We start from the raw sequence: 12,163 nt of genomic DNA, 5'->3' as shown, positions 1-12,163 counted from the left end.
TGTCCTGTTATGATTAAATAACATGAGTTTCAAATAGCACTCAGGACTCTTAAGTGTCCTATGAGCTCTGTGACACAGGAAAGCCTCCCTGGAAACTGGGGCTGTCTGACTGCAGCTGGGATGCATGGCTGCCCTGGGCTAAAGTCTAACACTATACTGTTGTTTCAGGCAGATGGTAGGATGGTGCAGGGCAGAGCAGAGAAAGCACAGAGGCTTCCTCATTCATTTTTCCTCCTTTCCTCTCTATGCCAGCTTTTTACGTCATCTTCCAGACTGAAAACCCTGATGAACTGGGCCACTTCTATAACTACCCCATAGCTCTGTTCAGCACCTTCGAGCTCTTCCTCACCATCATCGATGGGCCCGCCAACTATGAAGTGGACCTGCCCTTCATGTACAGCATCACCTACTCCGCCTTCGCCGTCATCGCCACCCTCCTCATGCTCAACTTGCTCATTGCCATGATGGGTGATACCCACTGGCGCGTGGCCCACGAGCGGGACGAGCTTTGGAGAGCACAGGTGAGGGTGCTGCTGAGCCACATGTGAACGGACTTTAATGCATAGACTCACTTTGAGCCTAGGACAGGGCAGGGTCAGGGGCTCCCATTAGGGTATGTGTGTAGCCCATGAGTGATGACCTTAGAGCCTGAATTCCTTTCTTACCTGAGGAGACTTGTGGATTCTTCCAGTGTGGGGTGGGTTGAGTTCTTGGCAGTAGAAGGCATGTGTGTTTTTGGAGGAGGAGATCCATGAATGAAAAAATATGGAACAGGAATTTATTTCAGCCCAGGGCAGAGGAGGGCTGAAATGGGGCCCATTGTGTAGGCATGTGTCTAGGTATTTCACTCATATGTGTCTATGAGAAGTATAGACTCCATCTATGCCCCCATGATTTCCTGCTGCTTGTTCTACCCACTTCCCCTATCTCTGCACTCCTTGTTGTCTTGCCAACACCTTTTTTGTTGTTTTGAAGGTTGTTGCCACTACTGTCATGCTGGAGCGGAAACTCCCACAATGCCTCTGGCCTCGCTCTGGGATCTGTGGGCAGGAATATGGCTTGGGGGACCGCTGGTACCTCAGGTGAGTTCTATGGGGATTGCCCACATGTTGACTAAACATAGTGGATTCTATTGTGCAAACCTGTCAGAGAGGATGATGGTGTTAATCCACCCTGTTCTGACAGTGTAGCCTCCTGTGAATGGGAGCCATTTCAGGTGGCAATGGCCTGGGCTCTGCAACCTGAGGATGGGCAAGACCCATGGGAGAATTATAGGAATCGGAGATGGAAAAGGCTATGGGCTCACACCTAGTCCAGCTCCCACCTACCCAATGCAGTCTACCTTCCATTGTTGTGCAGTCCAGCTTATAAATGACTCAAGTAATAAAAACTCCCAGCATAGTCAGAGCTCAACAGACCCTCACTGTTAGGCAGTGCTTCCAGATATGCAGCCGTAAATGTCCCTCCCCAGATCCCATCCCTTCCACGAGGAAAGTAGCTCATTGTCCTCTGTAATACCGAAAGCTAATTATGCATTTCTACACCCATGCATGTACCAGTGTGTACTATGAGTGAGGGGGAGGGAGGGTGGACTCAGGGTTCCCTGACACCTTCTGAAGCTTAAAAACTACCAAAACAAATGTCTTCAATGTTAACTTAATGTTTAGATCTCTTTGGGAAGAGAGTTCAGCAGTTCAAATGAGAAACATCTTAAATGTGCAAGTTTCCACATATACACAGTTAAGAAGTTGCCCACTGTGCATATCTAAACTGGCACCTGATTTTCTAGTGGGTGTGTCTGATACAATTTTCAAACAGTCTTTACTTTTTGTTAATTAAAAATATGTAGTTCTCTAACCAAGTAAACACTGGGCGGGTTTGATACAGTTTCTACTGGGCGTTGGATACAGTTTGGAAACAGTCATAATCTTTTGTTAATTAAAATTAATATTTCTCCAAACAAGTAAAGACACTAGTTCTCAGTGCAGACTTCATCCAGGCCAAGTTTCAAACTACTGCTATTTTTGCTGCAGTTCTCTCCAAAGAAAATCGTGTACTTGGCTTTTTTAAAGAAGGGAGGAAGGGAAGCAATTTTTTTTTTTCATCCTGGCTGAACTTGAAAACAGCTGAAGGAATTTTGTTCTAACTTTCCAAAACAAAAACAAAACAAAACAACAAAATCCCATCACACAGAGTCTAAGCTTGGAAAATTACAGCAGCCCTGAAGGTGAATCGTTTTGGAAAGTTATGAGCATGTGAAAACAGCGGGTTATAATGGAAACTGTTTTGCAACTTCCATTATTGCAGAAGCTATTATGCACCCATTATAATTAAGGTTCTTTTGATAAGACAGCATTAAAGTGAAGGTTCTGCTCAGAAAAGTAGCTATGTAAAAATGGCTTTTTATCTCTCAGCATATTTGACTCTGGTATCTATTTAGATTTGCTGATTTATGGCTAAAATAAGTTTTCATTGATTTTTACTCCTGGTTGTCTGCAGAGCCAACACAGTTCAGAGAGCGGGAATTGGAATCTATTCCTTCTTGTGCAGCGTTAACAGAATTGTTCATTAAGTGTCAATCTGTTACACTTGTGCAAACCTACTGATTACAATAGGGTTGCACAGATGACACCAGAGATATAGCGTGAAGACAGGTGGGCTGCCTAGGTAGAACTGAGAGCTTAATGTGACCTGCAGAGCCTTTATTTCAGGTGATGATGTGTGTGAGATGGAAAGAGCCCATCTTGACTCTTGGGGCCAGACTTTTCAATGTATTTAGGTGCCTAAAGATGCAGGTAGTGGCCTAGTGGGATTTTCAAACGAGCCTAGGTGGCTAATACTGAAAATGATGCACTTGAAAATCCCATTAGGTCATTACCTGCATCTTTAAGCACCTAAATACCTTGAAAAATCTGGCCATTAAATTCTAGGCAGAGAGAGACCATCAGAAACAAATGACCCTTTACTTGTAAACTGAGTGCATTTGATCAGGAGTCTCTGAGGCCCATGATGCCATAGAGTCACTTTCAGAATAGACCTGCTCTATGAAGCTGAATAGCAAGGGGGTTCCAGTTGCTAACATTGGGCTCACTTCAAACTGCACTACACAAGTGCCAGCAAACTATAGTGGTTGCCAGTATAGGAGCAGTATCTGTAGTTAGATTAGTTAGGGAAAGGCTTACACTGGGCATCCATCTTCATTTCTTCAAGGAATAAGCTGATCATCAGTTGGGAAAGTCCAGAAGAAATCCCCCCTCATAATATTGTATAGCTCAATCAGGAGCTCTTTGGGATAGGATCCAGCATTAGCAACGGCTAGAAAAGAGATGTGCAATGACTGAGCCACTGGGCTTTTCGAATACACTTAAGTCTAGCACCCTCCTCTCTGCACTTCATGCAGCAGAGCACAACGGGGAGTAATTTCTCCCTACTGTCCAAGACCCGCAGGGGCCTGGCCTGCAGCAATGGGCACAGAGATTTCACATCAGCTCCATGCAGCAATTAAAGCAACACTGAAGCAGAACAGCTTCATGCTCGGAGCACTGTGACCCCCTGAGTACTGGAGCGTAGTGTAAAATCTTGGGGCAGGTGCTGGGCTGGAACATGAAGGATTATGCTGCATGACTGTAGGTGTTACTCTGCTGGGCTGTCTATGACAGTCCGCCAGTTCCTAGAGTGCTCTACGATCAAGAGAAATTGGCCATGCCGGATATCTACTGTACACATCTGTGTGCATGACTCAGTGCTCCCTTCCCTCAAGGGCCCTGTTGGTATTCCCCTACCAGGGAAGGGCCAGTTCCTTCCAGACCCAAAACCTAGCTATAAGTTTAGCTCCATTTGTGTGCACAAGGATAACTTTGTGGAGCATTTAATCCTATTGAGATCCCATAACTGTCTATACAGTAGATAATGATGGCACTGACAGAGACTAAGGGTGTGTCTTCACATCACAGTTAGCCTGAGTTATAACTGTTGTTACTAGGGCTGTCAATTAATCGCAGTTAACTCACGCGACTAACAAAAAAATTAATCATGATTAATCGCAGTTTTAATCGCACTGTTAAACAATAGACTACCAATTGAAATGTATAAAATATTTTGGATGTTTTTCTACATTTTCATATAAATTCTGTGTCGTAATTGAAATAAAAGTGTATATTATTTTTTATTATAAATATTTGCACTGTAAAAATGATAAATAATATTTTTCAATTAACCTCATACAAGTAATTTAGTGCAATCTTTGCTGTGAAAGTGCAATTTACAAATGTAGATTTTTTTTTTGTTACATAACTGCACTCAAAAACAAAACAATGTAAAACTTCAGAGCCTACAAGGCCACTTGGTCCTATTTCTTGTTCAGCCTCGCTAAGACAAACGAGTTTGTTTACTTTTCCAGGAGATAATGCTGCCCTCTTCTTATTTACTATGTCACCAGAAAGTGAGAACAGGCATTTGTATAGCACTTTTGTAGGTAATTACATGCCAGATATGCTAAACATTTGTATGCCCCTTCATGCTTCGGCCACCATTCCAGAGGACATGCTTCCATGCTGATGTCACGCATTAAAAAAATTATGTGTTAATTAGATTTGTGACTGAACTCCTTGGGGGAGAATTGTATGTCCCATGCTCTATTTTACATACATTCTCCCATATATTTCATGTTATAGTAGTTTCAGATGATGACCCAGCACATGTTGTTCATTTTAAGAACAGTTTCACTGCAGATTTGACAAAACGCAAAGAAGGTGCCAATGTGAGATTCTAAAGGTAGCTACAGCACTTGACCCAAGGTTTAAGAATCTGAAGTGCCTTCCAAAATCTGAGAGGGATGAGGTGTGGAGCATGCTTTCAGAAGTCTTAAAAGAGTAACACTCCAATGCGGAAACTACAGAATCCACACCACCAAAAAAGAAAATCAACCTTCTGCTGGTGGCATCTGACTCAAATAATGAAAATGAACATGAGTCGGTCTGCACTGCTTTGGATAGTTATCGAGCAGAACCCCTCATCAGCATGGATGCATGTCCTCTGGAATAATGGTTGAAGCATGAAGGGACATATGAATCTTTAGTGCATCTGGCACTTGAATATCTTGCGACACCGGCTACAACAGTGCCATGAGAATGCCTATTCTCACTTTCAGGTGACACTGTAAACAAGAAACGGGCAGCATTATCTCCTGCAAATGTAAACAAACTGAGTGATTGGCTGAACAAGAAGTAGGACTGAGTGGACTTGCGGGCTCTAAAACTTTACATTGTTTTATTTTTCAATGCAGTTTTTTTTTACATAATTCTACGCTTGTCAGTTCAACTTTAATGATAACGAGATTTCACTACACTACTTGTATTAGGTGAATTGAAAAATACAATTTCTTTTGTTTTATTTACAGAGCAAATACTTGTAGTCAAAAATAAATATAAAGTGAGCAGTGTACACTTTGTATTCTGTGTTGTAATTGAAATCAATATATTTGAAAATATAGAAAACATCCAAAAATATTTAAATGGTATTCTATTCTTAACAGTGCAATTAATCATGATTAATTTTTTTAATCGCTTGACAGCCCTACTTGTTACCCTTAACTTCACTCCTGTCCATACACAAAAATCTCTAGCTCAAGTTAGGGGGTGCTTTAAGCTTGAGCTAACTGGTTTGTCAGGTGGGCTGGGTTGAAGGTTGAGTGATCTCAAGCTAGTGATGCAGTGAGGATGCAACAGCTTGAGTTACAACTCAGCAGCAGCCAGTCCAATCACTTTGCTAATCCAAGTATCAGGAGGTAGCCATGTTAGTCTGTATCCACAAAAACAACAAGGAATCCGGTGGCACCTTAAAGACTAACAGATTTATTTGGGCGTAAGCTGAAGAAGTGTTTTTTTACCCACTAAAGCTTATACCCAAATAAATCTGTTAGTCTTTAAGGTGCCACCGGACTCTTGTTGTTTCTGCTAATCCAGTCACTCCAGGCTGCTAATCAAATCAATAACTCCAGCATAACTAAAAGCCGAACAGTGAGGTTAATTCCATACCCATCCCTCAGTTATTGCTAGACTCCTTGATACTTCTCTTCATCTCCCTCCATGCCCCAGAGCCTTTTCTGCAGCTCAACAGGGCTCATGGCATGGGATTCAAGGAGCTGCAGTCGCTCCTTTCCTTCCTGAGATTCCTGAACACTAGAGATGTCTGTGTGAAGGGACAGACAGGCTCTCTGTGACCCTGCATCAGGCAGAGTGTTAATGGGCTAGGAAAAAGAGATGCTCTTAACAAAATATAGGCAGACACTAACTGATCCCTTGCCCTCCAGCCCTAATGCAGAGCTGCCATAGTGCACTAGCACTGCATTATGAAATGTAAAAACCAAAGCTGCCCCTAGGCTGCAGGCCATGCCATTTGCCCACTTCCGCCTGGGTTTGTAGGAGGGAGAACAATGTCTGCACTCTGCACTGCTCGGATTGCCACCACCTTCCTTCCCCTCCAGGAACAGATACAAAAGCCTAGCACCCATGGCTCCTTGCCTTAGAATGCTTGTGGGCAGGGCCTTGCCTTCGAGGTAAATAAGCTATTTCTTGGGTGAGACAGTGGGCGCACACTGACTCAGTATCTAAGTTGGCAGAGGGACTAGAGGGGGAGCGCACTTGCTGCCTGCTCTGCTTTTGGGCAGCAGGACCCAGGAATTGCCAGACCGGTGCAGATCCCACTAATCTAGTATCCTGTCTCTGACAGAACCCAGTAACAGGAACCCCAGAGGCATAAGGAACCCCAGCATGGGTAATTATGAAATAGCTGGCCCTTAGGGGAAGGTCCTTCCTTGAGCCAGCCTGCTGGAATTTGGTTTGTTCTCCAAAGCAGCAGGGTTTTATAACCCTCATAGTATTTTATCCTTGCTAATGGAACTGTGGCTGTTTTCATTACACACAGAAATGCTGAATGCTTTCCTGAATCCTTCTGTGGTCTTTGCCTCAGTGAGATCTTGTGCAAATGAGTTCCACAGGTGACTTATGCATTTTGTACTAAAAGCAACAGATGGAGGGAGGTCAGGCAATAATTTGCTTTCCATTCTGCTCTTGCAGCGGCTGCTACTGCAGGGGAGGTGGAGCATGGAGAGTTACCTCTCTGTGCCAGTTCCCACTGCTAGATGAGAGATCATCATGTAACACGAGCGTACAAGCAACTCCCCACCTAATTTTTTCCCCTGACTGCAGTGGCTCAGGTCTCTGACATACAGTAGTCTAGTTCTTTTGGCAAGAGGGAGACATTGCATTGGTAGGAGAGGCCTAGTTGGTGGGGCTTCTTCTTTGGCTTGGGGCTGAAAAGTGTGAGATGTAGGTATTCCTAGCACACTGGTCTTGATTGTCTTTGTTCTCATCCTGCCTACAGAGTGGAAGACCGATGTGAAGGCAGGCAGCACAAGATGCACCGCTACATGGAAGCATTTAAGTTCCAGATCACAGAAGACTTTGACAAGTACTCCCAGAACAAACAGGAGCTGGAGGACGACAAAGACACAGAGGCTCCGTACAGGAAGAAGACCCCTTGCAGCACTCCAGCTGTGTCACCAAGCCTGTCCCGGAGGAGCTCCAGCCATGGCTGGGACATCCTGAGGCACAGCACCCTAGGGCAGCTACAGGGCCATGTCAACCTTTCCATGGAGAAGGAAGAGGAGATCTACCATGTCTGAGTGACTGCTCGTCTGCCTCTGTGCAGTGAGTGATCCCTCTCTCCTGCCAGTGGTAAAGGCCATGTTCTGGCATGGACACCTTGTAGTAGTCAACATCCTATTGCCTGCACTCCCATATGGACGGCTCACTCCACAGCAGCTCTCTGTGGGGCTAAATGGAGTGCCTGGGGTGTGTGAGGACATTGGGCTGGTCACCCACTGCATGAATGTAAACACACACATGGAAAAAAAAATCCCTGATGCATGATAGTGCATGTTCCCACCAGCCCAGCCAAGGCCATTGGGATTTGAACTGGATCACTAACTTCTTCCCCAGCAACCTGGACCATTCAAGAGGAAAAATGTCATGGCATTACTGCTAAAATATATTCACTAGTGCAAACGTGTACCAGTGCCCTCTAGTGGAGGCCTGTGGAAGGTGCATCTGCTACCATGGTAGCGGTAGAGACTGAAGCATCTCCTTAGCATCTCATGGTGATGCCTGTGTTTTTGGCACTGAAGGTGCTAGTTTGGTCTCAGATGGTGTAGATTTGACTGGCAAGCATAGTGTGTGTAAATCTGGATGGGTTGTGCTCTGAATTCCCAGACACTTTGGCAAGCAACAGAGAGATTTTCTAGGCATGGGCTTGCTGACTGGTTCCAGTGCTGATGCTTTTTTATCCTCACACTGTCTTTGTGCTGCTGTGAATTTCTTGTCCCCTCCTCTTCCCCCCCCACCCCCAGCTCAAAGAGCCCCTGGATTATTTTTGTATTTAGTTCTATTTACATTTCAATCCGTGTTTTTTTCTCTCTCCCTCTGTTAAAGATAAATTAATATATTTAACTACTTCAGTGCATTGAAAGGTCTGAACTGTGAATTTTACTTGGAGTAATGTAGACCTCTCCCTTTAAAAGAATTCTTCCCCAGTCGCTTTCTGAGTCCAGCTTTCAGTCTGTTTATTACCTTTAAAGAAATGGACTCCTGCCCCACTCTCAGCTGACCATGGGACTTCAGTCCATGCAGGGTTAATGTCTGCAACAGCCCAGCCTTTCAAACTCCACCCCCGGGCCTGGGTGTTGGGGAGTGGTTTGCTATAGAATGGTAGGCTGTACTGCAAGGGGCTAGCAGAGGGGCATGGATGGGTCAGGACATCTCATCCTGCAGCGGCACAAGAGAAGACTTATTGATACAAGGCCCCTGAAGTTTTCTGCCTACCCATGCCCCAGTGCTTTTATAAAGCCCTGAAATCTGGGCTCAGCTCCACCCTTTAATATAGATCTATACAGGGGCACCCACATGTCTCCTCTTGGCTCCCAAAGGCCCTGCCCCTTACCCAAGGTGAAGATGTGTCAGCAGGCAAGTACTAGCCTATCAGAGGGGGACACAACTTGCCTCCTGTAGACTTCGTCATGCTAGAGTGACTTTGTTTTACTGCCAGATAATGCACTTTATGGTGATTCCCAGAGTATGTGTTCCCTGGGAGCTCTCCCTCCTGTTTAAAGATCAGAGATATGATTGGTTGGGACTGGTTACTTCCTCTGGTTGTAGGCCATGGCTGATTGATCTTGGTTGGTCCCTTCTTGATGGGGGATTATGAAAGGTGTTAAATGTGTATGTAGATCCAATGGCCTGTTTGGAGTTCAATTTCCTCCCAGTAAAATCCTCCACACACTCCCCTTCTCTGGTCTGTGTTTATTTCATTTTCTCCTCTGCTCTAGGGGGCCAACTGGAGTCAGCGAAGGAAGAACCTTCTGCTCCAAGAGGTCACTCTGCCACCTTCCCCAATGCCCATAATAGCGTGGGAAGGGAATCAGAAGCCCCTGCACCTCTTGGATGCTAAGTGGTGTGGAATGAGAACCTAGATCTCTCCTCCCAACAGGGACTGGAATGGAACCAGAACCATCTGTCAGCAGGAACCTAAAGGCTCTGCTCCCCTCCCTTCCTCTTTAATCCCTAGAACCAGAATCCTCTGCTCCCCCTCAAATGGCCAGAGCCCAGAAGGGGGGATCCAGGAATCTCTGCTCAGCCACCTCTCCCAACTCGGGAAATGGAATAGTGTGGATCCAGGGACCACCTTCCCTTCCCAGCCCCTGGCAGCAGTGAATATGTTCCCCTCCCAGCCCCTGGGACCATGGTGCAGACTCAAGGCCCCACTGTTGCCTGCTACCAAGCAGTGTGGAGCTCTGAGCTCACTGTTGCCTTCCCAGCCCTTCCCTGGAACAGGACAGCACTGCAGTAACTAGGTCACTCACCCCATCTTCCGTCACATAATGTGTCCGCACTTGGTGCTCCAGCTCCCCATTACCCAAGGATGGCAGGTGGCAGGCCTGCCCCAGCCCCATACTACCTGAGAAAAAACCTCACACACATGGACTATTTTCTTTTAGAAAAAAAAAAAAGCAACTTTCTGCTGCCTTTATTTTGCCTGGTTCAGGGCAAAAAATGTCTCTGTGGCTTTGATGGGCTCCCAGCCGCAGACACAGTCCAATGACAGCTTTGTAATGTTTTCGAACCCATCTGCTGCAGAGAAGAGGCAGCAAGTGTGTCTGAGCTGTCCAAACTATCTTCCAGCTCCTCCCCACATTACAGTAGCTCCCTCTTCCCTCAGTGCTTCCCCAATGTACAAAATCACCCATATCTGAATGGCACAAGTTCTGTAGCATTGCAGTCAAATCACTGCAAGGGTTTGGTTTGGTGGCATGGGACATTTAATGCCCACTCTATCTCTGCACAAAGTCTCCAGGGATCTCCTTGCCTGCTCCCATGGATAGTGAAAATCGCTCTGAACTCCCTTCCTGGAGTTTGGAAGTGGGGAAATGGTCTAAACCTCAGACCTCTACTGGTTCGAGCTGGTTCAGGTGAACTCGCATGAGCTGGATGCTGTTGAGAATCTTCTTCTGGTGACCAACCAGGGTGATCCCAATGTGCTGGATATCTCTGTGAGAGAAAGGGCGCATGGTAAAGATAGGGCTCCTGTTCTGAACTGCCCCAACCCTCCTCCTCTGTGTCACTTTCCTTTCTCTGGCTCTCTTTGTCTTCATTGTTACCCAATTTTAACCCAATTTGTGGCATGGTTGGCTCTAAAAATGGTTTATGCCACAGCCAGCGTGGTTAGTACCGATGGTGCCTGGCAGGTAGTTGTCTTCCTATATCCCAAACTGCACTGTATTTCTGCTTTGTAACTGTGCCTGTGTGCCTGGTCTGGCTGGTCCTCCTCCTTCCCAGCTCTCAGTGTGGAAGGACATTCGAGAGTGCACCGTCCCATGAGCTGCTGGTGTTGCTCTGTGTGCAGGTCCTCTTGTTGGGCTACTATGGGACAGCAGCAGCCCAGGTTTTCCCAGAATGCACTGATGCAAATTCAGTTATGCAGTGGTGTGATTGCCGATGCACAAACATGCCCCACACATAGTCATGGTGTGGAAAAAGTGGCTGTGTGGGCATAACTCCCTTGTGTATGTTTTACTGGGGTCAGATGAGTGTCAGAACTGGTTACAAATACGCACTTATACTTCAAGTGTAGAAAGGGCCTAAAAGGATGTTAGATGGAAGTTGCCCTGCTCTGAACTGCCCCTCCATTACCTCTGTGTGTATCCTCCAAAGATTCCCTACTCCTTATCTCCTAGCTCCTCTTCCACTCTGGAAGTTTCTCCTTAGGTGGAAGCCCTCAGCACCCAGTGTCGTCTGCTCCATCCCAACTTTACTTACTCCAGTGTCATACGTGAGATGACATCGAAAGTAGTCAATCCGGCCTGGTCAAAATTCTCCTTGTAGCGGCCCATCTTGATGGCATCCAGCCATTCGTGGGCACTGGTGAGTGAGGGGAAGTCTGGGGGTGAGTTGCTCAGCAGGGGCTGGGATGGTCTGCAAAGGAAGAGGGAACTTAAGTGCTAAAAGTTCACATGACCAACGCTTGCCAGCCAATTACAATACTCAGTCTGGGGGAGAGCAGAAAGGAAGGGGGACAACACCAGAACAGCATGGAATAAAGATAGACACTAATATCCCCCCACCATGCCCCAGCACCTCCTCCTGCCTGGTGCCCTCTCTTACCAGCATTCCCCATTTCCCTTTTCCACCCAACCCAAATCACCCTGCTAAACAGGTGACAGTTCCCTCCAAATCGTGCTCCATCATGAATCCCTCTGGACAAGCATCCCCAGTTGCCCCAGACCCTCTGGCACTTGTTGGATCTTGCCTCACTGTTTGGGTGAAGATCCCTTGGAGCTGGGGTGGCTTTCCAAGACTGGGGAAATGGGGCTGGTGAAGTCACTCCCTGTGTCTCCCCAGTTGTGGACTAGCTCTCCCTCTCTGAGCTGCTCCCCTTAGAACAGCCAGTTAGCAGTTACCTCATGCATACAGAGTGGCTCTTTTAGGCTCCAACACTTTCCTTCATCAAAGGAAACAAGACTAAACAGCAGCCAAAGGCTAAAGAAACCATGGTTTATAAATGAAATTTGCTGCTTTTCCTGCCTTTTGAATCTGTCCCAAGGCTAAAAGTC

At 46.2% G+C, this 12,163-nt stretch overlaps 2 protein-coding genes across 3 annotated transcripts in view; one reads left to right on the top strand and one right to left on the bottom strand.

Annotated features, from left to right (window-relative positions):
* Nucleotides 1-9,340, top strand: part of LOC101943048 (transient receptor potential cation channel subfamily V member 6-like) — a 72,706-nt gene extending 63,366 nt beyond the window's left edge. The window contains exons 13-15 of the mRNA XM_005281669.5: nt 253-521; nt 976-1,082; nt 7,384-9,340. Coding sequence (XP_005281726.2) covers nt 253-521; nt 976-1,082; nt 7,384-7,684 — 677 coding nt within the window. The 3' untranslated portion in view covers nt 7,685-9,340. The remainder of the gene's footprint in view (nt 1-252; nt 522-975; nt 1,083-7,383) is intronic.
* A 700-nt stretch (nt 9,341-10,040) lies between these two features.
* The window catches only part of LOC101943327 (ephrin type-B receptor 5), a 144,910-nt gene continuing 142,787 nt past the window's right edge, over nt 10,041-12,163 (bottom strand). For both annotated transcript variants that reach the window (XM_005281670.5, XM_065584904.1), the window contains 2 exons: nt 11,370-11,525; nt 10,041-10,601 (listed from right to left, as the gene is read on the bottom strand). In XM_005281670.5, the coding sequence (XP_005281727.1) occupies nt 10,493-10,601; nt 11,370-11,525 (265 nt within the window). In that variant the 3' untranslated portion in view covers nt 10,041-10,492. The remainder of the gene's footprint in view (nt 10,602-11,369; nt 11,526-12,163) is intronic.

Source organism: Chrysemys picta, chromosome 1, assembly GCF_011386835.1.
Source record: "Chrysemys picta bellii isolate R12L10 chromosome 1, ASM1138683v2, whole genome shotgun sequence".
NCBI classification, from domain to species: domain Eukaryota; kingdom Metazoa; phylum Chordata; order Testudines; family Emydidae; genus Chrysemys; species Chrysemys picta.
This window is presented reverse-complemented; position numbering and strand designations above follow the sequence as displayed.